This window comes from Astatotilapia calliptera, chromosome 12 (assembly GCF_964374335.1).
Source record: "Astatotilapia calliptera chromosome 12, fAstCal68.1, whole genome shotgun sequence".
NCBI classification, from domain to species: Eukaryota; Metazoa; Chordata; class Actinopteri; order Cichliformes; family Cichlidae; genus Astatotilapia; species Astatotilapia calliptera.
Window position 1 is genome coordinate 32,838,692 of NC_137433.1, and position 26,769 is coordinate 32,865,460.

Genomic DNA, 26,769 nt, shown 5'->3' on the forward strand with positions numbered 1-26,769 from the left:
CACTGGGGCAGACCTTTTTGTTTTTAGTTGATATTTTTAATATGCATACCCAAGATTCTTTTTTTTAAGTCTAGACAGTGAGCATGAGGTACTTTGCTTCCTTGATCAAATGTGTCTTAAGTGAGAATGACAACTGCAGAGCTGTTCATGCTGGGCATTTTTTTTTTAAATATCCTCACAACATTACAATGAGTATAACTGCAGGCACACTTCATGAACTGCTTTCGTTACCTCAAAGGTGCAAGTCTGTCAAGTTGTACTCACCACAAACACAACTCAGCACACACGTCCACAGGTGAGGACAAAGCAGTGTGTGGCGCAATACGGCAATCTTGCCAACTACTGAGCATGCACAGAAAACTCCAGACTCTGACCATGAACCGAACCGGAGGACAATAGTGCTTCTAAAACCATGACATCATCCGTCTCGAAGTGCAGATCTGGATGCTGCCAGGAGATGGCAACAGACCACCACAGCCTGCACCGGCTACACTGGATGGCAGGCGGCATTTCGAAGGTCCCTTTCTTTGTTGTCGGAGTGCTGTCTACTAGACTGTATCGATGACGTAGGCCACTTTTGAAGGAGGCATACTCTCATCTTATTACATGTCATTGCTATACCATACAGGTTGTATAAAGGCTCACGTTAAAGACAGCAGATGTCTATCAGGAGTGTCTTGCATCACATTACGGGACAAAGACTGGTACAACTATCAAATGTTTGGAAAATTATAACAAAGGTGATAAAGCCCCATGACAGCTGCTGATATCACAGGTGAGAGCAGGTTGCACACGTTTTAGGCACTTTAGACTGAACGCATACAGCAACCTATCATGAACAAGCTTAATAATAAGCTACACCACATAAACTGTTAGCTGTTAAAAATAGAGGATGATGCTGTAATAAGGGCTCAATACTGTTGTCTAGAGATTTCACCATCATTACGAGTGTGTGGGAAAGAAATGGTTGTCCGCGCCCCGCAGGAAGCCATGCCACTGTCATCACCACCTATGGTGAGGGAAATCTGTGTGTCCGTGTGAACTTGTGTATGTCTGTCGGGGTCACCTTTAATGCCCATGCTGCTTGCTGATGTGGATGCAAATGAATACCCCAATCTGTTTGCTTAAGCTTCAGGTGAACTAGTTGCTTTTCAGCAGATTATCGCCTCTAGACGAAGCTTTAAAAAGTCTCCTTCCTTCATGGATTAATAGGAGTGACGTCAAAGAAGGATGTAGAAAAAATTTATTCAAAACTTAAAAGCAATGCAGTATCAGTCAAAGAAACTGACTTCTGTTTGCTTTATATCTTATTTTTTCATGTTTTGTTCCTTCTAATAAAAGACGGCATGCTACGCTGCATATCAGACTAGGCTGTATATAAAAAATGGACACAGAGTTTCTTGATTTGCAAAGTCAGATCTTTGAAGTCTGAAACTGAGATTTTTTGTTGCTTTCTCATGTTTGAAACTAGGTGTGATGCATTAGAAAAACTGCTAATACCAACTTGGATCATAATTAGAAAAAAGAACCTTATATTTTATTAAAGAACATTTAAAACTATTGATTGAGATACTATTTTTGCCAGCATGAGTAGTTGCCCCCTATTGGCAATGAGAAAGAATAACGAATTAAAGCGCTTCTGCACTGGCTTCAATTTTCAGACCTGGAATCTTTTATATAACGTCTATGGAAAAGTTAGATGATGTCTGGACAATCATCACTATTTAGGTCTTTAAAAGATTTTACAGGAGAAATAGCGATAAGAGCAAAAACTTTTTTTTCCCCAATTTAAAAGGCACTTAATACAGTGCAAAACATTTGAACTATGGCGGGCTCCAACTAACTTGCAACATCATACTTTTACTCTGCATTAACCCAACTGTATTTTTAATTCTTTCTTTCTGAAGCCTTATGTTGCACTGGAGCAGTTGTTGTCTTACAGGCTGTCAGTAATACAACTTTTCGTTTGTTCTAGTCTTGCTTATGTTCCAGCTCTGTACTGAAAAAGCACATTAGGTAAATTGTATTTTCTTTGATGATGAAAGTCACAGATTTAATTAAATTGATGCAAATATTCTCTATTTGTTGAATCAGTGGGGATACTTTAAGTTGATCAATAGACTGAGGCCAAAAGCTAATTTGTTCTAAATGTGAGGGGAAATAGCACATCCCTATTGCCATGTCAGTGATGGTGTTTTATTTATTAGAGTTTGTCTTGAAGTGTTTGAAGAATTCATTCTCTGTTTTAAAGACAGTACAAAAGATGTTCTCCTTGTGCGTTTCATTTATGGTTACTAAACTGACCAATTATGAATGAACAGGATTATAAAGCATGCTCTATGAAGGCTTGAAAAACCCCAAATGTATAGCTCTCATTTAAAATAAAGTGTTTATTTCACAACACCTTTTGTTCCAGGTGTGCTCGGCGCAGCGACACCTTCTGCTCCAGCTTCTGCTGCTCACGCTCATGCTGCGCCTCGGTCTGCATCTTGATCTTGCTCTGGTAGGCATTGAGCAGCTCCATCTCCTGCTGCAGCTGCTGCCTCAGGGCCTGGCACTCCGCTTCCTGGGCCTCATCCAGACGCAGCTGACACAGCCGACCATGGGCGGCAACACGGGAGAGAGAGGTACAAAGACACAGAGAGAGAGAAGTTGGGGGCGGGGGTTACACGGACAAGGAACACACAAGGAGAGAGTAGAGAGAGAGCGGGGAAAGAAGACACAGAGATGAAATAAGGCGGGGAGGTGGTGACGGAGGGATGGAAGATAGTAGAAGGGCAATGGGGACAGACAGGGCAAGGAAAGCCAGTGGAAAGGGGCGGGAGGAGGGAAGGTTGGAGTAAGACATGAAGGGAGATAGTAAAGGAGTAAAAAAAAAGAAAAAAGGGTGTGATACGACGGAGAAAGACAAAACACGAGACAAACAAACAGGAGAAAAATACAAGAACATAAGCAACAGGTGGAAAGAAAGGCTTCATATACTTCATTCATTTAACGTGACCACCTGCACTTTAGTAAAGAGAAATTCTTGTTTAGCAAATATGATGAAATATGAAATGAACGTCTCTCTGCTCACCGCCTGTGAAGCCATCATTTCGTTGATGCTCTGCTCATACTGCTCAGCCAGAATGGCCAGCTTGCGTGTCTGCTCATCCTTCAGGGCCTTGAGCACAGTCTTGTGCTCGGCCTTAGGCGTAACTTCCATCTGGTGGTGGCGTAGGGCTTTGTACTGTTTGGTCTGCACCTTACATGTGTCCTGAAACTGCTTCTTGATCTGCAGCTCCAAAACCTGAAGGATGGGCCAGAAAAACGGTGACAGTGAGAATGAAATCAAGAGTTAAATAGAGCACATTTTTGAAAGGTTAGAGGTCTAATGTCCCAATCAAAAGGCACAGTTCGAGGCTTTGATACCTTAAAGGCAAATTAAAATGAAATTCATAGGTGACATATTTTGGATATTCTTACACCATTTCCCCGAAATTAATTAATTTGTTACATTCATATTGCATCACAGTTTTATCAAAAACTAGATGTTGCTCATCACTTGCACAATCTTAGAAGTGGATCCCAAAGGCAAGGGATTTTTTTCCTTTTAAGGATGATGGGAAAAAGGGATTTGAAATATTTCAAGCACTTATATATCAATCCATCAAACAAAATTTAAGATATTAGATCGACTGGTCTCTGCGCTGACTCACTTTGAGATTCTTGGGTTGCTGCCGGAGCTCCAACACATGCTTGCGATGAAGTTCACGCTCACGTCTGTTGTTGTACTCAATCTGGTTCTCCAGCTCCGTCTGGTGCTGCAGGCGGATGAGGTCCATACGCAGCTTCTGCAGGGTCTTCAGCTGCCTCTGCTCCAGTTCCTGCGTGGACTCATCGTGGCGGATCAGCATGGCATGCTCCATCTCTTTCTGGGTCTTCTTCTTGTTCAGCTCCTAGGCGGGCCACAAAGAGACATGGAGGTTACAGCAAGGGAATAAAAGGATGAATCTCAGCAAGTACTATTGATGAGCATCAATTTTACATCAACATATTCCCTTGCAGAAATCAATTTTACTGTTTTGTGCTTACAGCATTGATTGCAACTAGTAACAGCTGAGAGGAAAAAGGAAGAAAAAAAATCAATAAACATCACATATTTACTTTCCCCCCCCTCTTGCTTCTAGTTTAATCACATTGATTTTGGAGCATTTTCCCACAGAAAGTTTTTGGATTTCCTTAAACTCACTCAACAGCTTTTCAGATTATGGCATTGTTGGCTTGTTTTGTTGTGGATTAATCCTGCTTACAGTTAATATAAAACACCTGACAGATCTAAATAACACACTACTGTCTGCTGTGAAAACATTTGTGGGACTTTTGTACACCAAGATCATAAACACTAAACAAGGGTTTAGTATTCAAACTCGCGATGTGGGCATATATGGTTTGATCAATTCAGTCAGAAGTTTACAGTAGTAAAGTTATCCAAAAGCAAAACATTTATAGATTTACAACTTGCACACGAGTTTTAGAAACTTGTATGTCCTCCACACCTCTCTGATCTGTTCCTGTTCCAAATCGTGCCTCTTGATCATGACTTTGCGCTTGAAGGCGCGGCAGTTCCTGTCGTAAAAGACCCTCTGCTGGGACAGCAGATGGGCCTCCTCCTCGGCCTGGGAATGTTGCATGTTCTCCTTGTGCTTGGACAGACGCTCCTGTTTCTCCTTCTTGGGTGTGCTGTGGTCCTCGTTCATCTCCTGATGAGAGGTGGAAATTCCAAGTAGAAGGGGGAATAGAGAAAGGAGATTGTGTTAACATACACAAGACAGAAGATAAAAGTATTACTAGTAAAGCCTTCATTGTAAGCAGTCAGTGGTGAACTGTGTAGTTTGGGATGTTAATGGATATGTGAAAAACAAATGTTGCCTAAACAAGCTATTTGTAAGCCATTTTTTGCTGGGGAATAAAATAGAACCTCTATTCAAATCAACTTCATCAAATATTTTTAGTAAGACCATTTGGTCAACTCAAGGTGACCTTTTATTTTGAACAACAGTTTACTTTTAAAGCCAAAGGAAGAAAAAGAAAATCTTTTTCTTCTAAATAAAGGAATTTTCTTTCTCTTTCATGCGCAATCTACAACTCGCGCTAATGCACTTAACACATGAGCCTGATCCCTGCTCTCTGTGGTGTCTAATTCCGTTATAGCCCTCAGTTGGTGGGAAATATCTCTCTCTGCCAGCGATGCTTTCTCCTAACTGTGCTGACCTAATTTTGGTCACTTATCATGTAACTGAAAACACAGTGTATCACACTGCCAGCCCACAAGAGTATTCTCTGGATTCTTTTACAAGGTTGTGGTTGTTCACAAGTGCTCCGGTGAGCGTATGAATTTCTGACTTTTCTTGTTTGTGTGTACATACATGTGTAGGTACACAGTTGGTAGGCTGAGTGACTCAACACAACTTTCAAAAGACCATGCTGAAGTGGAAGTGTATGTTTGTGTGTGGGAGCCTGATTCTTCAGCACAGAGCGCAGAAGGTCACGTGTCACCCATGAGAAGGCGTGCGAAGGAGCGCGCCTGAGAAGAAAAGAGGAAACCAACGAGCCCAGCGTACCTCCTTAATCTTCTCCTTGCAGAGTTTGTACTGCTTTTTCTGATTATCCAGAAACGTGGTTAGCTCCTTCTTCTGCTGGGCCACGATCTGCTGCTGGAACTTCTTCTCGTCTGCTAGCGCCGTCTTCATCTGGGCAGAATAGACAAGGACAAGAGCATGGTTAGATGCCCCTGACCAGCAACAGACAACACGCCACCAAACTGTGGACAAATACATTCATGCACAAACCTATATAAGAACATTAAAGTATATTAACATATATTAACAAAAGTATATTTGAAGACAATAAGTTGGTTGATTAAAATTCTAACACAAACAATGTCCTGCTTAATTATAATATGACCAGTTAAAAATTCTAGTCTGCACTTCAATTCTAAATCAGATGTTAGAATTCAGATAAAATTGCCATAACATTTGTTCTTCTAGATGATGAAACAACCTTTTTTTTTTTTTTTAAAGAAAAGAGACATTGCAGTTATAGTTATAGAATTCTATGTAAATATCTAGTAACATGTTGGTTTGTGACAGCCACATGTCACCTATTCATGACACCGTTTAGATGTACAGACTCGTCTACATAAACAGATAAACTATCTCCTTGACTGTTGCAGCACGCACGCTGGGTGCTAATCACAAAGATATACAATGTGTTTTTCAGAGCGTGACACTCTGTGACCCAGTTCTGCCCCTGTGTTTCATCACATGTATCATTGGGTGGCAGCAGTGGGTTAAGTTCTAACAAAAACGTCCTCATTACTCATTGCAACACTGAACGGCTTTAAAATAGCAACACTTTAGAAAAGAATAGAACTTTTTGACATGTTTTTCTTCAGCAGCATTAGAAATGTCACAGCTTCAATATTATTCCCATTTTTTCAAAGCTGACCAGGTCCACCAGCCAACTGTTGCATTGTACATGTAAGTTAGGTTATTTCACAAATGATCGCACTAACAGTTACTGCACTTATTCATAATGTCCTGTAACCCCATCAAAAGTCCCACCTCTTTCTCAGAATGCACAGCATGCCGTTTTGCCAGCTTCTCCAGTTCAATGTAGGCGTTGTTGGCCTGCGTCTCCACCTCTTTCTGCAGCTTGAGCCGATGCTCGTCCATCTCGGCCTTTAGCTTGTTCTCCAGGGCGATCAGCTGCTTCTGGTGCTGCCGCCGCATGCGCTTGTAGCCGGACATCTGTTCTCGCAGCTCACTTTCCTGCTCATGCTCATGAATCTGTTTGGTCACCTGCGGTGAGAGAAAAGTTAGAAGATGCAAATCAAATTACTTCACAAAAAAACAAAAAAAACAAAAAGAAAAACCCCAAACAGTAATGCCTAACTGATTAATTCGATATGATCAAAGTATCTCGGTTCATTTACGAGAAGAACCTCAAACAAAAACGTTACAAAACAAAACCGTTCACCTGTTGTAATCAGACTACATTACTTGCTAGTTTTACATGTACAAGAAAGAATGTTCAACATGTGATATGAAAATAATGACATCAAGAAGCAAATAATTTGAAATCCACCACTTCAGCTGAACAAAAGCTCTTTCATCTGACAATCTCAGATTCGCAGACACTGCACAGAATAGCCGACTTCAAAGTTCCTCAAATGTATTCAAGTCAGAGCGTGGGAAAGAAAACAAAAATGCTGTAAAGACAATAAACATCTACTGTATGACTAAATTTAACCTGAGGCAATGACCTTACTGGTATTTCTTAACACTTTCACTTATTCTTGCTTTTAACCCAAACCTTGACCTGACCCACCAACCTGAGGACAAAAAGGGTTCTCCACATCTAGGTAGTACTCGCTCCGCATCTTCTCATAACTTCCACCTGAACTCCTCAGGCCAAACATGATGGCAACTTTAGCCAAGTGCACCAGCATCCAGGAACCTTGTGCAGCATCCTATGCCCGACAGAACCCTGCCTGAGCTCCGATGCCACCCTGAGACCCCCCCCCCCCCCCCCCGACACACTTTACTGGACGTTGAGCCCCCTCCCTCTCCTTGGTTCGCGCCCTGGGCACGCAGCGGCCAAGGCAGACGTGTGAACTGTGAATGAGGCAGTTGGACACCGCGGGCCAACAAGAGCACAGAGCGGCTCTTTAGTCAGGCTAACGCTAAGCGGCGGACAGCAGGTGGGTCACATGAATACCTCATTGAGAAAGACTGAGAGAAGTTGGAGGGGGGTGTTAGAGAGGAGCAGGCCGAGAGATGAGGGGAGGGAGGGTGATTGCAAAGGAGAAACAGCAGATGGAGAGTCGCTGGGAGAGAGTTAAACAGGAAAAATAGAAATAATCAGCAGTAAAATAAGAGCATCTACATGGAGAAAAAAAAAAAAAAAAAAAAAAACAGGGTGGGGGGAAATGGGGTGGAAATATGTGGAGGCTGAGCTCCCCTTCTCCTTAATCTGCTCTGAATCAATACCTCTACTGTAATAGAACCTCCCAATCCTAGTCACTTGCTTCGCTGCCACCATGCATACAGCCACAAAGGGCCAAGTCAAGTCATGTGACGGCTTCTTTCACTCAAGGCTTTGGGACTGGAAAGGAGATCATATTCAGGGAGAGGAGGGAGGGAAGGCATGCAGGCTAAAGGTGAATGTTAGAGTGAGTGAGAATTAAGCGCCCAAACTTTAATTTTTGCTTATTTTGCAGTTCAAGATGATCCGTCTTCACAGAGTTTAACTTGTGTGAACGTGCAAGCCTACTTAAATAGAATTATTGCTGGTGGTGACTGATGCATTTTTGTTTGCAATAAATTATAACTACAACAGTCCACTTAGTTTGATCTCTGTGTTTGCAAGGCATTTAGCGTCAGTGAATATGCAATATCACAATTGTGACTTTATGATAACACAACATCGAGGGCAAGAGCCAGACCTGCATCGATATCAAGAGCCTCAAAACGCCGAAATCCAAGTAAATATTAATGCTCCTGGTAGGCAACAGAAGAAGACTATCCCCTTGTCAAACCTCCATGATTCTTCTTTATCGCTTCCTTATTACATTAAGGAAAACACATTTCAACCCTGGTAGGTACCACATAGAAAAAGCATGGTTGTAGTTTGAATGTTACTGCAGATGTATAGTAGCATGTAGCAAAGACATCTGGTTTACAGGAGGAAGCAAAAGGCCTCAGACCTTTGTATAGCATGCCTTTTTCCTGCCAAATGTGAGGAGATCTCCCTTCTCAAGTCTGATCACAAAAAATAGGACTCAAATGCAAAAGATGTCCATCTAGCTTATTCAATTCTGACACTGACCTGTAAAGAACAAACATCTTAATATATATAACTGCATAACATGAAAGTTAACAAGTACAACCTTAATTCTGCAAGTTGCAAGAAAACTGATGGGGGAGGAGCACATTTTGATATGCCTTACACTACACTTTAATTTCCCATCAGCGTTTATGCTGTCAGGTTACAAACTGCAACCAGCAGCTAAAGAATAGATGAAGTGAAATATTTTACAACAATGTTGTCTCTCACACCAGCTTACATGTCAGTCAGTGGCTTCATCTAACCTATAATAACCCCTGCCCTCGCTCTCACTCACTGTCTCACATTCGTTCACCTTCTCACTTTGCATCCATGTCTTTCCAGTTTTCCTGTCCCCTCATCATTTTTCCTTTTCCACGCATCCCTGGATAATTTTACATCCTGCTCTCCTTCACCTTCTTTTCATGCCTTTTCCACAATACCTCTCATGTCTTTGGTTTTACCCCTTTCTTCTCTTGTTTCCCCACTGCTACATTTATTCAGACTCCACACTTCATTTCACCAGTAAATGTGATGTTCTTTGGGTTTTTTTGTCAGTTAAGATTTCAATCAGCACTGCTCTTAAGTCTCACCTTTGTTTTCCTATCCTTTTCTCTGCCCTTCTTATCTCCCCAATATCTGCCAGTGTCCTCTATGATGCCTTTACTTTCTCTTTCAGTTCACTAAATCTTTAATCTCTTGCCTTTTCCCTCAAATCACCATGACTTTTCTTTATAAAATAATAGTTTCTAATTATTTTGATTTTAGCTAATAATTCCCCCCTATTTAAACCATTCTTAATTGTTTATGTTTTCTCGCTTGTGTTGCTCTCCATCTTCCTATCTGGCTATCAATTACCCCTTGCCATCTGGACCCCCCCATACTGTCCTACCTCTCCCTCTTTGTCTACCTGCTTCCAGTCTCAGTGAGTCGAGGCCAATGTGAGGATGTCTGTGCTTGGAAGAAAAAGATGATGTAATCTCTTCCAGTGCCGATGGGCAGGACCGGCACTGTTACACTACAGAGAGGCTGCCTTTTTTCAGTTAAACAATGTGTAATCTCAGCTGCCATTATCTACAAGTTTAATCCACCGCAATATGCATTAGATCAAAAGTATTTTCAAGTATGATTAGAAGTGTTTCTTTAAAGGATAAATGGTAGAAAAACAATTAACAAAGAGTTAAGGTGAGGAAGGAATACTTTTTTTCCGTTTTATGGTAAATTTAAGTGAGAAAATGATCCAGGATACAATTTTCCATCTTTTGTGGCTAAGAACAAATATCTATAAACTCCACAATCCCTGTTTTCTGATGAAAAAGGCATCTCATCATCTTGTGAGGAGGTAAAAAAACAGCAGGCTTATTGCCACTGTAATCTTTCATGTCAGTGGGAGAACATGTGAGGTTGTTTATGTATACATCAACTTCTTTCCCTAAGTGCCATAAAGGGAGGACTTTAAAAAGTGTTTTTTTATTTATTTATTTTTTTAAATTATATGTGATTAAATGATATTAAGCAAGGCATGATCAGTTTGTAAATCACATTGTTATATTTCCTTCTAATGCAGTACTGTAGGGGTTTCCTAAATTCAGAAATCACATTAGTTACAAATCAAAATATTACTTGCTCCTAATTTTCTGCATAATGTGTGTACTAAAAAAACAAAACAAAAAACCTCAACAAGAATAGATTGACCTACGGTTTTGCAAGAAACTACTTTCCAATGCTGTGAAAGTGACAATAACTCTTTGGTTCTAAAAAGGTAAAAACAGCAGACCTAAACAGTTGATGATGCACTTTTCCTAGGCTGAAACGTCACCCACATACTGCGATCCATGGTCAGCAGCAGTCGGAAGACTACATCAGTTCACAGTTATGCGTGAGGGTTTTCAAACTACAATTCCCAACTGCAGTCTTACATATACCATGTATCATTATCATCTGTTAATCATCTGCAAATCAACAGAGCCCATAAACATATGACATAGAAAAAAAAATCAAAAACAAAATCATGTAACCTTCAGTGCCGGGGAACTACGGTTGCGGTCAACAGAAAACACACACACAGCATCGGACGGTCACTGGTTCGTGCTCTCTTCAAGGACAATATGAGGACACACAGTTTCTTGTGCACACAAACACAAACACACACACACTTCTTTGCTTACATTCTCTTGTATGTGACAAGATTTCTGGTTTAAGACCTGGCAGCAGAGGGGAACTCACAATTAAAACCAGTGGGTCATGGTTGGGTAAACACACACACACACACACACACACACAAACCACCACAACTACTTTCTAGTTACTAGAGCCGGTTTCCATGACAACAGACAGGGAGGGAGAGAGAAAGAGAGTCATAGAAAGAAAGAAAGCGCAAGAGAGAGAAAAAGAGAGAGAGAGGGAGAGAGAGAGTATTCCACCCCCTTCAACTCAGAATATTGAGTCAGATCTGAGAATGATGTATTATCAAATGGAGGCCAGGAAGAAATAAAGGAGAGGGTGGGAGGATGGGAGTGGTAATGCGAGGAGTAGTACAAGAGGAGAAAACAAAAGGAGTGGGGTGAATGAATGGAAAAAACAGCAGAGAAATAATATAGTAGACAACGATCCAAACAAAGTGAAGACCAAAAGATGGGAAATAAATATTTCAAAAACATCTAAACATGGAGACATACAATAACATTACCCACTGAGACTGGGGTCATTCACGCACCACATTCACAGTAAGCTTTTTAACAAAGACAAACAAAAAAATGCCCTTTAATGCCCTCATAGAGCTGTGGTGTGAACATGAAACAGAGATTTGAGCTTCTTCAAGAAGTAATTTTTTAAAAATTTGTTTGGCATTCCAAACAGCGCAACTTTTAAGTCAAATAAGTAGAACAAATTAATGACACTGAAACATTTACAGCATGCAGAAAACATGCTTTAGGACCTTGAAAAGAAAACACCAATAGAAAGAAGAAAGTTTTAGGTTCTTACCAGTGAGGCAGACTTAATGGTGGCAAAGCGGCCCTGGTTTTTGTAGTTTTGAGCCTGGCTGCTCTTATCAAAGGAAGCTGGCGTCGGCTCTGGCCGATGGTCCCTGTGGATCCCGTCGTCCCAGTTGTATTGATGGTCCTGTTTGAAAACAAAGGAGAGAAATTTAGGACTGGTAAATACTAAAAGAAAACAGAATAAATAACAACCAAGTGATCAAAGTTTAAAAAAAAATGATAGTGTAAACTATGTTGCACTGCAGGGCACTCAACTTTTTTTTTTTTTAACTTATTAAAACTGTGCCAGTATTGAAATTCGTCACCATAATTCTGTGACTTACAAAAGAAATACTCCCCACTGATTTAACCCATACAACTTCTACACTTCACAAAGATTCTTCATCATTTGATAAAACTGTGTCAACTGTAAGCTTGCATGTCATGATGAAACATCAACACCCAGCACCCCCAATAAAATCTGACTGACAAACATGCAGGGAGGCCCAGGGACCAACGAGTGCTTTTATGCGTGGAGGGAAATTCACCGCCATCAGAAAACAATGTGTGTCATTTTTAATTGTTCTCATCACAGCCCCTGAACTTGAAACAGCACACTGGTTGTCTGTTCATAAAGTGACAACCTTATTCAAGCTCTGTCAAAATACAAAGAGCAAATGAAGAAAGAGAATGACAGAAGTGACAGCCCTCTCTTCACAGAGTTGATTTCCAATGCGAATGTAAAGCACAGTATTGACCTGTGTGTGTGTGTGTGTGTGTGTGTGTGTGTGCGTGCGTGCGTGCGTGCGTGTGTGTGTGTGTGTGTACACAGGATGCCACATGTGCAAGGGGAATTTGCTCTGCTGCTAGTTCACATGTATACACGGCCTTTGTTCTCAAAGTGTGAACGGTGTCAGTGATGAACTTGAAGCAATCTGCAAACAGTGAGGACTGTCAATGGTTTCCATGGTTTTGGGGGGAGGGGTTTATGCATACTCTTGAACGGTGCGAGACACCAAAGGATGTTTGCACAGAGCCATGTTTCCTTTTCATTTGTTAAGTGAGACAGTTATCAACCCAGAAAAGAAGTGAGTCAACCAGTAACAGTCTTTGTTTCTTCTTCCATGCACTGAACTCTGGGAAAAGTGTTTAAGACTGTTTACTAATACCATTTCAAAAGACAGGAAAAATGTTAGGTACAAAGTTGTCCTTGTGCTTAATTCCACTTGGCTTGACTTTTTTGTCTCTCTTTCAGTGGGGCATCTCAGAAAACAGACTACAAATCTGATTTGACCTTTGTTGTGACTTGGATTTCTCAGACTTTATAATCTTCTTTATTTTGTAGCAGTAAAACGATAACTCTGAAGTACTGTACAGGTATCAATGACTTATGCAAGAGATATTGTAGAAGGAAGAGACATGTCTCTAAAACTAAATGTTGCAGTTTTGTTACCCTTGCCCCCAAAATCCATGAAATAAAAAACATACTCATCAAGTTAAAGCGGTGTGGTGGCAGGAATAGCTCTCTAATCAATACCCAAAGCAAAGGTGTGGCTATGTGTAATTTATAAACTTGGCTTGCTGAGTTCATATTTGTTTGTTCCTCCCATTGGAAGAGTGCACTAGGATGATGTTTATGTCAGCACTCTGGATTGAGCAATTAATGGAGCTGTAATGTTGTGACATATGTGCATACACAGCTGAAGTAACTTGTAGATTAAAGAAAACTTTAGCTAAAATAAGCTAAAATGATGGCAAGTTTCCAAAAGTTTTAACTTTTTTTTTTTTTTAATTAAATTGATGGTGATGCTATAGATTTTCTTTTTTATGTCTGAAATGAAAGCCATGGCTCTCTTTCCATTCATTTAAATAGGGGCCTCAAGATAACCCCTAATCAATTCCAAGATGGCTGTCAAGTTGTAACACTCTCCATCTAGATTTAAAGTGATGAACACTTTGTAGTCGACAACTGGTTATATGACACATTTCAGGGTCTGTTTGTACACGGCACCAACTTGCACTACATATTTCCATCCATCCATCCATCCGCTTCCGCTTATCCTTTTCAGGGTCGCGGGGGGCGCTGGAGCCTATCCCAGCTGTCATAGGGCGAGAGGCAGGGTACACCCTGGACAGGTCGCCAGTCTGTCGCAGGGCTAACACACAAGGACAGACAACCATTCACACTCACATTCACTCGCACATTCACACCTAGTGGCAATTTGGATTATCCAATTAACCTATCCCCACAAGCTGCATGTCTTTGGATGGTGGGAGGAAGCCGGAGTACCCGGAGAGAACCCACGCAAAACACGGGGAGAACATGCAAACTCCACACAGAAAGATCCCGGCCTGATGGTGGAATTGAACTCAGGACCTTCTTGCTGTGCGGCAACAGTGCTAACCACCGTGCCACCTACATATTTCCCACTTGGTTATATATGAATCGAGTACACTGCAAAAACTCAAAATCTTACCAAGTATATTTGTCTTATTTCTAGTCAAAATTATCTCATTACACTTAAAATAAGACACAATCAGCTACAGGGCAACATTTCAGTAAGCTAAAGGAACTTGTTTCAAGACAGTGAATCTTGAAACTAGAGAAAAACTAGAGATTTTTCACTTGTTCCATTGGCAGATTTTTTCACTTATTTTAAGCTAAAATATCTTGTATTAAGTGAAAAAATCTGCCAATGGAACAAGTGAAAAATCTCTAGTTTTTCTCTAGTTTCAAGATTCACTGTCTTGAAACAAGTTCCTTTAGCTTACTGAAATGTTGCCCTGTAGCTGATTGTGTCTTATTTTAAGTGTAATGAGATAATTTTGACTAGAAATAAGACAAATATACTTGGTAAGATTTTGAGTTTTTGCAGTGTATCCTTCACACCCTCTGGTTGTCACTGCAGTAGCTGATCTTAGATGAACTCAGTATTTCAGTGGTTGTTTGGACGGTTGTTGCTAGTAGTTGTTGAAATTATTCTTTAATTATTTCATAGTCTCCGGCTGTCACAAAACTGTCTCCAGTTTTATATATTTTTTAATTAATTAATATTTTAAATTGTATTTAGTTTAAAAAAAAATGAGATTAACACTGTTTGAGTATGATGGCTGATGCTCAGTTAAAAGGCTTTGGGAACAATAAGAACTCCCAATAGTGGTTTCAAACTTTCAGCCTTAATCACCATCCCGTCTTCACCCTTAATTTTTACCTTCTTGGTGTGTGGGGAGGAGTCCAGGGTGCTGCTGTAGTCTTGGGGATGCATCATGGTCATATCAGAGCAGCTGTCATCCAACACCTCCTGCATGCTGTTCACGCTGCTGCTCTGGCTACCCGTGCTAACCGAGGTGCTGGGAATAGAGTGGTTGCTGCCCAGGCTGTTCATCTTACAGCTGGCTGCCTCGCTGTCCTGCAAGTGCGCACAACATATACACGTGTTCAGAAACACAAATGTACACAAACACTCAAGGAACATGCTACTGAAATATACAAAAGTCACCCGTGACCTTCGCCCAATTATACCCAGGCTTTCTTCAAACTGTACCATTAAATGGAGTTGCCTCAAAACAAACGGCGGGGGGGGGGGGGGGATCACTGATGCCCTATAGATTGCATTAGAGTCAAAGTCATGCTAAATTGCCTATTAACCTCTAATTGTTAAGATGTGTGTGTCTGAGTCATTCAGTAGCATCTGAGCTTATGTTAATGGGCAGTGGTCAGACAGAGGTCTTCAGATTACAAGTCAACTTGAAGGTGTACAAGACAGATACGGGATGAAACTGTGTAGCTTTTAGAAGCAAAAGCCAATTCACTTAGGTCTAAGGCAACAGGACAGGATATTTACTCAGTCTTTCCACATAAAACAAGGATTGGTACAGCAGGTTTTTCAGGGTAAGGCTTTCAGCAGTGTCTTGTTGCACCAAGGTCTGGTGGCTGCTGTGAATTGTGTCACATGGTGTAGGATGACATTACTGTCGCTACGAGCTGTCCATAACTGTTCACTTTACTTCAGGCCAGGTCAGCTAAAGGACATTTCATCTCAGGCTACCAAGACTGCATGAGAAAGACTCCCATTTGTTGTGATTTCAAAGTGCTGAAGCAGTACTGACTAGTGTGGAGTCACCATCTCTGAGACTTAAGTGTCATCCTGAGGATGCAGATAAACTATGCTGTCCCTCAACCTTTTGTCTGAAATCATCTGTTGGCCTACAGATAGAGAACTGTGTGAAATAATGAGCTTAAACTCTGTCATTGGTGTCAAGTACAAGCACTTATTTTATGTAGTGGTGATGGAAATTTTAAATATAATAATTATTTCAATTACTTTGCAAAAATACTCTGCAGATTAACTGAATCCAAACCTCATTTTAGTGCAACTCTGCTACTTAAAGACTGTGGCTACATATATGCAATTTTTCATCTTCATATTAACTATTGTTAAGAATTGAAGAACTGTTTCTGGTGCCACTCCCTGTGATCATGCACTCTGCAGAGTTTTTTCTTTTAACATTAATTTGTCTGTTTAATATTTAAGTTTGATGCATAAACTGTTTCCCCATTAACCTCCCTTCTCCCTTTTTTTTTTTCTTCCTCCCACCTCCTCCTCCTCCTGGCTCTCTCCCAAGGGCCCGTTGTGTTTCTCCTGGTATAGGATCTTTTTCATCTTGCGGTACTGCAGATTGTCGAGCTCACGCACTGCATCCTTGGTCCTCTGGATGAGGTCAATGAGAATGCGTGGCGAGCGTTCCCGACGTACAAAATCATGCTGAAGAGAAAAAGACAGACAGTCAGTTACTTCGTTCAAGGTTTTAGTCAGACTTTATTACAATACAAGGAGGAAAATACTTGGTTTAGAAACTAAAGCTAATCTTTCTATTAGGGTTATCTTTTTTATTTGCATTTCAATTGCTGTCTTCATGTCATACAGTTTAATTTAAACTGAACATTATGGATGTTTTCTTCCCAGTTTTTCAATAGAAATTCAGAAAGTATTGCCTCAGACTACTTACAATATTGGCAGTAAACATTTAAAAGGGAAATAAAATAAGCTGAACCGGAATGAAGATGAAAATTTTATATATTAACTACTTTCTTTTGCATTATCTTAAACATTGGCACCATTTACAGATCTTTTAAGTTGTTCGTAAATATTTGGAAGTCATTTAAACATGTCTAAAATTTTATTTCAATGAGCACAACAACTCTGGCAATCACTAGAGGGCGCCTGTAGGTTGTTCAACCCATTCTGGTCCCAGCACTCAATACGCTCTACTACAGTCTCTGAGAAGGTCCATATAATCGATTTTTATAAATACTCCTAATCCTTCTCATTTCAATAAATACTGTTTGAAATGCATTTGGCCTTGCACCAAGTTAATGAGAACTTTAATTAAATCAGGTCATATAACAAAAATCCCACTAAGCATTGATAATTGAGAGATTTTAGTTATTTAATCTGTATCCTTTGCTTTTGTGCTTTTTTTTTTTTTTTTTTTTTAAGAATGAGCTACACACATTAACCTCTGTGGAGGAAAAACAAACATACTTAAGAGTTTCTTCTATCAGGGCATAGCAAAGCAAATTGGACCTTGTTATTTACTAAAAGAAAGAAAAATCCTTCCAGAAGAAAAAAAAAAATATGTGAAAGGTCAGACTTCCTTTTAAAAATATGATCAGTGAATGATATAATGGTTTCACACTTCTATGGAGATCATTTAGGTGATTATCATTGCTGAGTCTGTCCTTTGCAAGTGAGATGAACCTCTGTAATCTAATGTAGGTGCAATTTGGTGGAGGTTGGGACATTGAATAATTACATAAATGCACAATGAATAACCAACGGGTCAGAGTGGGATTGGTGGGAGGTGGGAGAGAAGGTGGGGGTCGAGTGATAGTGGATGGCTATTTTTAATTTGTGTTTTTTTCATTTGTTTGTTTTTGTTTTATTTTTTACAAACAATTTAGGGGTGTCAAAAAAAAGAATAAAAAAGCAAAACAAATAAAAACAGAACAGATATTTCTGCCCAGCACTTCCTCCCACTACAACACACAAACATGTTCACACCTCCTCTTAGTCAGTGTCATTCATAAAATATTGGCTGCATAAAAGGCTAAAATGTATTCAACCTAAAGGTACGTATTCTGCATGAAAAAAAAATACATATATTTAGGTGTATTTTTAGCCATCACTCTCTGCACACCTTCCTCTCCATGTGACAGATGCCGGTGTAATGGGTTAGTCAGGACACAGAGGAATGACATCACACACTGAAAATAGAGATGAAAGTGATTTGTCCCATTTTCTGATTGACCTACAGCAGAATGTGGGTGGTTGGCCACCCCCATCCCATCATCCAATGAAGTTATCTCAAGGATTCCTCCTCATTATGAGGTTAGTGTAAAGAAGAAGTGACAGCAAATCTACAGCACCTGGAGTCTTGTCTGGTATATGTATTGTGGCATCACTATTGCCTTCTACCAGAAGTACTCATCCATACTCAGTTTTAGCCTGTTCTTTTAGGATAAATTTGTTTTTGACATATACTATTACCGGTAGTAACTTTTCAGGCTACCGTTACTACTTTAGACCAGTCCACATCTACTACACTGATAGCAATAATAGCCACTAAAGGAAAAGGCTAATATGTTGGATGTATTCAAATAATAGTTCAACATTTTTGGGGAGATTATAATTTTTTGGCTTTCTTGAAAATAATTAGATGAGCGCACTAGTAAAAATCTCATATTTGCAGGAAAGTATATGGATGAAGCAATTAGTCATTTAGTTAAATTTTAGCATAATAACAGGAAACAAAGGGAATTCTGAAAATATTAAACACTTCATGAACACATCATATTGTATGTTGTTTCACATACAAAAGATAAAACAGGTTGAGGTTAGTGGAATTTTGCAAGTTGGGCAAAGTGAGAATTAGTAGACTAAGTATTCTAACCAGCTACTCGCAACACATTATCTTTGCAAACCTTATCATTTCCTGCTTAGTCTAAGCTACACATTGCATTGAAAACAATCACAAAATACTCATTCATAAATCGGTTATTGAAATCATGAATTCAAAAAAGCAAACATTTAGATGATTCCATCCACTGAACTGATTTTTCTTGTAAAATAGGGCAACTCAATTATGCTATTAGTTTTAGATGATTAGTCAAACACAAAATTAAATTTGAACACTTCCTTTCATGCTCTGGGAAGTTGCTGTTGTGCTGTAAATATCTGTAGTTAGTAAGTAAATTTATACAGCTGAGAAACTCAGAGTTAGTTTCAACTATTCAAGTGAATATGTTCGTTTAAATGAAGTGTACTTACGGGGGGTTGAGGCCACTGAATGGTTACTCTTTTATTTTTCGTAATTACCATTATTCTGAATGAGGTTTTAAAGGACAGAGAGTGAATTTAACCTGAAGCCAGTACACTAGTAGCTCAAGGCCCACAGATTAGTGACCTGATTTTCCCTTTAAAGCGCTTGGAGGGGCATGTGCCTGTGTGTGTGTGTCTATGTGTGTGTGCTTGCACTAAAATGAAGAGTAAATTTGTGTGTGTCTCAGAAGAGAAAGTGGGGTATTAATCATAAACTAACACCCCAACCCCCAAGCCCTTCACTTTAAAGCAGGCCCTTGGACACTGATCCAAAGTCTGTTTGGTACTTATCCCTCTTTAATGGTTTTTTCAGTAAGGATTTGGGTCAGGGGTGCTTGGAAGAGTGCATTCCAGTCAAAAGCCCCATCCTATCCAGACAACAGTCCAGATCCCTTTAGTTAACCACTTCCTAACCTCACACCTTCCTCCATAAAGTGAGACAGGTGTGAAAAGTCCTGCTTGGGCTTCAACACCACTGAGCGTGATCACCAAGAACTTAAAACTCTTAGTGCACCAATAGGATTACCTGTTGGTCACACAAACAAAAAGATCATCTCCTCAATCACAGGGAAACACAATGGACATGCATGGATTATCAGCGTGTATGCTCATTGTGGTTTTGGAGATACATATGGGCTGTCACTGGCAGGATGGCTTTAAAAAAAAGAAAAAACAACTTGCAGGTTTAAGCGTTAAGTTTTACGAGATTATTTTATCTGTGTTTGACAACAGTAACATTTTGCGTTTTAAGGGGTTAGATGAGTTATATTATATATGAGTTTTAAGGTAAAACAACCGTTGCGGTTCCACAACATCAGTACTCAAATGCAATTATTTATGTCCAACACAAATTTATTTTCTTTGTCCTTCTACTCATTTTATTACACCATATAAAATGGAGCTCAATTGTCTTCCTGTGTCTTATCCCTTGGCTGTGAGGCAACGGGGGGAATAAAATTAAAAAAAATCTCAGTAGGATGCTTGATTCCTGTGCTTGAAGAAGACAGTGTATATATGCTTGCGTATTAGGGAGCCGTGGGTGGATGGGAGTGACTCATCCTCATGACTGACTGAGACAGGAAGTGAGGTCACAGCTAGAAAGATTACTGAGGAAACCCACTCACTCGTAGCAGCTCCCCCGACGAGGGTCTGTCCTGAGGAATTTTCAGCAGGCAATAGTCAACAAAGCTGCGAAAGAGGTCAGACCTAGGTAAAGAGGACAATGAGAAAGAAGTCAGTCATAGTCCTTCTTGGACTAATATTTTTAAAATTAGAAAAATTTTAAGTAGAAATGACAGTGACAAGCTAAAAAGCCATGCCATCTGTCCTTTTTGGCAATTAATGACTAATGTACAAGGAGGAGCAATCCACAGCTCTTTGGTGTTTAATATATCAGTGACTTAAGTAGAACAATCTTGCATAATCTCTTAGTGTAGCCCCGAATGGGAATTATATATGGATTATGTAAATATGTGGAGCAATAAAAATATAGGCCAGTGGAGCTGTGGTCTAAATATCTAATCATGGTAATCTAGCACGGTAGATATACCACCATATGTTTTGTTTGCTGTTATGAGTTGTTAAGATAAAATAGACTGGAATGCTCTTTACGTTTATTAATAAAATACACACTGAGGGTATACGACTGAGATCTCCCTCAACCTCTACTTCTCTCTCAGTTGCTAGCATAGATCCATGCTTAGTCTTGTAGGTCATGCGAATGTGTTCACAGTCTGGCCTTGTGTTTGTGTATGAAGCCAATGTCTCTACTTGTCTCATCTGGATGTTGCTAATGCCTCGGGCCCCTGGAGCTCCTCCAAAAATACCACAACCCTGTGCTGTCCCACACAATCGCTCACCTAAAGCACGATACTAGAAATCAACACTAATTTTACAACAGATGTCATAGGCAGCAAGTTTTAACTTTAAAGAACTGCCTTGCCTCACGTTTCTCATGACCTGCTCACAATACTCGTGCCTACTTAAAGGTTTTAAAAGAAAGGTTGTTATTTAATGAACGCTTGTGTGGAACTGATGCACATGTTCTACAGTATGAGGCAGGTAAACGGTTGCATTCAGCTACTCCTGAGGAGCTGTGTGACAGAGACAAATTTTTACAACATATTACAAGGAACTCCTGCACGACACTGCATACCTAGGACATCGCATGCATACCATGGCAGTCACAGCATGGCAGAAGTACACAGGAGTAAATTACAGGGAGAACATCAAGCACAGGGTTAATATTTGATGAGTGCCGTTTCCCTAAGGACAATCATACCACACATGCTGTGGTTACAGCAACTCAGAGGAGCAGTAGCATATTTGTTCCTTTGCTAAATTCCTGCAAGTGTCTTGCATTTTTTGCTAATTGAGATCACCTAGTTCTCGGTCCATACATGCTGCTGAATATGTATCCGCTTTTCTTCTGTTCCCAAATTATTCCTTTACTACCAAGATTGTGCTAGCTAATACTGAGCCCATTGTTCATACAATAAATATAAAGATATAAAAATATTATATAGCTTATATAGCATTTATTCATTAACTGAGAATAAAAAACATAAAAAGCTAAGCTATGGTGGCTTATGTAGAGTGCTTGGATTATTCTACTAACTAAGCCAACTGTATATTGAATAAATGATTTCACTTCTTATAGTCCTCCAGATAAAAAAAATGTATACCTTTTATGATGAGATTTGTTGTTAAACAGTAATTCATTTAAGCTTTTTTCTTGACTTTACAAAAAAGCATATCAGTTTTAAATGCTGTTTCTCAGTTTTTTAGATGACCTAAACATTTCATGACAATATATAGCAGCTCCGCTGGTCTTGTCTGACAATGGTGATGCAAAGAGACAGCAAAGAGCTGTTTAAAACCTGCTGGCCTAAATTAAATTGCTAAATGTTTTTTGATGTCTGGAAGGACATTCCCTAGAGAATCTATTAGCTTCCGCAGTCATGAGCTGTGAGGCTGAAAGCTGCATAAAATAATGCATAAAGCAAGCTGTTTTCCCATATTTAGAACACCTCATACGTGCATGGAGGAATATATTTGTATGTTAGTATGGCAAGCTTAAAGTGTGAGTTAAATTACTTGGAATAGCAGGAGAATAATCGTGCTGTTTTGTTTAGATGCTGCCTCAAAGCTCAGTAGAAATGGTGTGGGTAGCTGCAGTGTGTTTCTTTGGTAGCTGTTTCCCAGGTAATTACATAAGAGACTTAGAGTGTGCCCTTGCACATGGCCTGTGGCAGGGATCACAGGTCATGCAGATTAACACAGGGATGTCTTACTCTGGCTGAACCCTGACTAGAATGGACTTTAATGTTCACGGTTGACTGGATGCATTATATCAGTGGTTATACTGGATTTTTTTGGGTGTATGGTAATTTTGTAACATCAAGGTGCTAAAACTTACCACTCATTGGACTGCAGTGTGGGAGAGTCGTTCTGGGCAATGTGATATAAGGCACTCATGGCATTCATGTTGAACAAGGGTGGTTTACGTTCCGCTAAAATGAGAAAGGATGTGAGAATAACATATACAGTGTGCACATTTTCGCATCAGCTTCTCCTTGAATGAGGGAGAAGCTGAAGTCTAAAAAATAAGTAGTACAAACAAATAACTTTTAATCAGCTTAAGTCTGCTGAATTTCAGTCTGAGCCAATAAATGTATTATTTGACCACTGGGTAGGTGTTTGCTCACCCAGTTCAATACAAGTGATCCCCAGTGACCAGATGTCCACTTTTCCTTCATACTGGCCCTCGTCCATGGCTAGGATCACTTCTGGGGCCATCCTGAATACAAAGGCAGACACACGCGTATGCACACACTTTATCAAGTATGGAAAAAATCCATGAAAATGTTATAATCTTCTAAGCTTCTCAGAGTTTTTAAAGACTCTGGTATGCTGTGATAGCAGCTTAGTTTTTGGAATATATGTTTCTATACTTGTGTGACAATTTTTCCACCAGTATATGGGATGCCTTTGTTTACCATTAAAGCTGCTGTGAATATGTGAGTGAATATTTTATTTTAGTGCATAAACAATTGAAAGCCAATTGCGGAAAACTATTAATATGAATTAAAAAAAAATCTTGTCAGTTCTTTCTCAAACTGAATTAATAATGACTAACATGTTGCATGTCTAGGTGCATGACTCTAGAACAACAAACATCTACCAACAACAATGTCTAAATAAAATTGGCAGAAAAAAAGAAAAAAAAGACATAAAATAGCTCATTTGTACTGAACATGTGCAAGATAAAGAAGAAACTTAATCTTCTCTTCTCTGCAGATGAGGTTCCATGTTTGTCTTGTGTGTACTGACCAGTAAGGTGTGCCCACAAAGGAGTTGGCAGGTGAGGCAATGGAGGCGGAGCCAAAGTCAGCCAGTTTGACTTGACCCAGCTCAGTCAGCAGGATATTACCAGCTTTCACATCTCTGGATAAGGGAAAAGAGCATGAAGACAGCAAAGACAGAAAAGAGAAAAAGTCACATTAGCTCCACTTATATATTATGCATATGTGCCAGGTGACTGATATGTGCCAAGTTAGTCCTACCTCCAATGAGCCAGTCCAGTTTTTATTCACTTTTGACCAACACAACACAGTTGGGTATTTAAAGATATCATGTTTGATTTGACATTTTAAATCTATGCCCTTTGAAACTTAAAATGATACAGAACAGTAAAACGGATTTATTTGATGTGGTTGTTGGATGCCAATCATATCTTCCCACCTTAAAAGATACAACTGTGTACAGCAATAAGGTGGGAAGGTGATGTCCAAGAGTAAGTATAGACATGATGTTTTACAACTTAATTCGTAAACACTGCAATAAATGAAGAACGTAACTGTCTTATGTTATCATGTTCCATGTTTTCACTCTATGTTGCCTGTAAGCAAGGAAAGAAATAGACTCACCTGTGAATCATATTATGGGAATGTAGGTAAGCCAGTCCTAGCAAGGCACCATGGGTAATGGCAGCAATTTCCATTTCTTGGAGTGGTTTTTTATGAACTATGGAAGAAATAAGTACAATGAATGGATTGAGCAGAAATAACATGAATGATTCAAATAGTTATTTCTATCCAAGATTGTGGAAGTGCAGACTTCATGTGCTCAGCTCTGGAAAGCACAGTATCATGGCTTTAATAATTAAGACCAACTGTACTGATCTGTCCACACACTGCAGTAATAAAGTAATCCCAGTAAACAGTTGAGTTTCCTAAGCTGGCACCCCGAGTCCTGCTGTTCTAAAAATTGTGCCAAGGCAAAAGGTCACTGCAGAACTACGACTGAGAATTTTTATATAAAGGCTAAACTCCCCAGAACAGTCTGGGAACGACTGTCACAACTGTGTACTCTGTCAGTAGTGAGTATTTGGGTGTTTAAAATAAGTCAGTAGCTTCAAGAGTGGTTAGAGGATGGGGAGTTCAGGGAATTCAAGCTCTTAAAAGTGATATAGATATTTTTTGCCAGGCGCTGAAATCTAAGAAACAAATATGTTTTCCATCTGCGATAAACAGTGGTTTAAAATGTAGTACTATTACAGCAGATTACACATTTACATTACATTATCTTGCTCCAGTATCCAAGGACGCAAATGGGGAGAGTGCCCCTAAGCATACAATCACAGAAAATATTTAGTTAGGCCCACAAAATGAACCAAATAATCACAGAAAATTGGAGAACATGAGGTTTTACAAGTTTTTAAAGATAACTGCAGTTATCTGATAGCAGCCAGTTCCTTATTTTTTGGTAGTCCAAAAAAAATCCTCAATAAGGTCAAGCAGTCATAGCCTACTTCTGCTCCTAAAACAGCTTAAATTAGCTAAAGGGCATACTTTACAGTGCACAACCAAGCTAAAAGACCAAAGTTACTTTTCATTAGTTTTGTTTTGACAAGTTTCGGGTTTACAAAAGTTTCAGGAGTGACTTCCTGGAAAAAAAATGTTAACACTTCCACCCTGTTACTGACAAAAAAGCCATTATAAAATTATGAAATATCTCAATGTATTGGCATATCAAACACTGATAAACATACCCTCCAGTAAATCTGATGCAGAGCCCAGACAGTACTCCATCACCAGCTGAAAGAGAAAATAGTTAAACCTCAAATAAAATGGAAACTAATCACTCACATGGAATGAGCACCGTTATAAATTTTAATTAAAGCTTTAAAGTTTGTGAAAAGTCCTAGTCTAAAGAATGTAGAGGAAGTGGGCGTACAACAGTTAGCCACAACATTAAAATCAAACAGAAAAGTGAAGTGACTAACACTTATTATCTTGATGGCAGAGGTCTTGCGTAACAGGACAGTGTGTAGAAATAGCTCAAGCCCTAGCCTCTAAACTCTGCAGACTCAAAACTGGTCAAACATCAGTGGGATCTACCAGAGCAGGCACAACCCGCAGAAGCACCACCCAGCAATCAGCAGCCAATGTTCTTATGACAGACACCAGAAGCCCCAATGGGACAGAGTTGATTTGGCAGTGCACTGTAGGCGGTTTTGATGTTGTGGCTGATCAGTGTACACAAAGAAACATAAGTACACAGTAGGAAAACATACCGAGCAGGACATGAAAACAAAAGAATGTAAGTAAAGAATGAGAGAGAGCAGAAGAGAGAAAGATAAATCAAGTATCCTGCCAGACTAAAAAAAAAAAGAGGAACTTGAACAAAAAAAAGAGGATGTAGAAAAGGATCTACAAACCCAGGCAGTGTTGTCTTTCAAGTAGCAGCCTTTGTACTCAATTGTGTTTGGGTGTCGCAGCTGTCCCAAAAACTTGACTTCCTTAATGATGTCCTGCCACTTCTGCAAAAGGAAAGAATGATTCCAGCCTTTAGGTACTATTAAACTAACACTTAACTAAGACTTTAAATACAATGCATTAACCAGTGACAGATATTTTACATCTGTATCTCTCTTGCTATTGTCTATTGACAGAAAGGTTTTCTTTAAAGGCACTGCACCAATATAAATAATAAACAAACTGAAAGCTGGCTCCACTTCAACTAGTATGGAAAAGTTGGACAATAGCTTGCAAGTGCCCTCACACAAAATCATCACTCACTGTTTTATAAAAAGATACAAGTTGACTAAACCACTGAGATGTGGGCTTGAGTTCAGCCGAAGTACAAGCTGTGATCCCATAGGATGCCTTCTGAAATATGCTTCTGCCTAAACATTTCCAGCAGTTTTCTTGAGGTAGACACGTGTTTGTTCCAAGCTTTGCATCTGGTGTGGGCAATTATCTTCCATTATTTTCACATTATTTCTGTTCCTTCAGAGTAACTAACCACCACATGAGACATCTCACAACTTCACAAGCATAGCATCAAGCTGTGTGAAGTAGCAGAAAATGATGTAATGCTGCTTTTTGCATTCTGAGCTATACCTCCCACATCATAGAAAAAAAAAAAGGTTATCTGACCAAACCTAACCAAATGCTCACTTGAGGTTTTTCTTTTTTTGGTCCCTCTGATATGGTTCCACAGACAAAACCATCTAAAACTGGAGCATTCACATTGTA

General features: G+C 39.6%; 1 protein-coding gene across 8 annotated transcripts in view; it reads right to left on the reverse strand.

The window, feature by feature from the left end:
• The window catches only part of taok3a (TAO kinase 3a), a 64,549-nt gene that overhangs the window by 2,265 nt on the left and 35,515 nt on the right, over positions 1 to 26,769 (reverse strand). For all 8 annotated transcript variants that reach the window (XM_026188222.2, XM_080309415.1, XM_026188223.2 and 5 more), the window contains 16 exons: positions 25,950 to 26,051; positions 25,281 to 25,326; positions 24,157 to 24,253; positions 23,561 to 23,674; positions 22,936 to 23,027; positions 22,647 to 22,740; positions 20,353 to 20,434; positions 16,445 to 16,612; positions 15,059 to 15,256; positions 11,854 to 11,991; positions 6,606 to 6,842; positions 5,604 to 5,732; positions 4,539 to 4,742; positions 3,699 to 3,938; positions 3,077 to 3,289; positions 2,405 to 2,587 (listed from right to left, as the gene is read on the reverse strand). In XM_026188222.2, the coding sequence (XP_026044007.1) occupies positions 2,405 to 2,587; positions 3,077 to 3,289; positions 3,699 to 3,938; positions 4,539 to 4,742; positions 5,604 to 5,732; positions 6,606 to 6,842; positions 11,854 to 11,991; positions 15,059 to 15,256; positions 16,445 to 16,612; positions 20,353 to 20,434; positions 22,647 to 22,740; positions 22,936 to 23,027; positions 23,561 to 23,674; positions 24,157 to 24,253; positions 25,281 to 25,326; positions 25,950 to 26,051 (2,337 nt within the window). The remainder of the gene's footprint in view (positions 1 to 2,404; positions 2,588 to 3,076; positions 3,290 to 3,698; positions 3,939 to 4,538; positions 4,743 to 5,603; positions 5,733 to 6,605; positions 6,843 to 11,853; positions 11,992 to 15,058; positions 15,257 to 16,444; positions 16,613 to 20,352; positions 20,435 to 22,646; positions 22,741 to 22,935; positions 23,028 to 23,560; positions 23,675 to 24,156; positions 24,254 to 25,280; positions 25,327 to 25,949; positions 26,052 to 26,769) is intronic.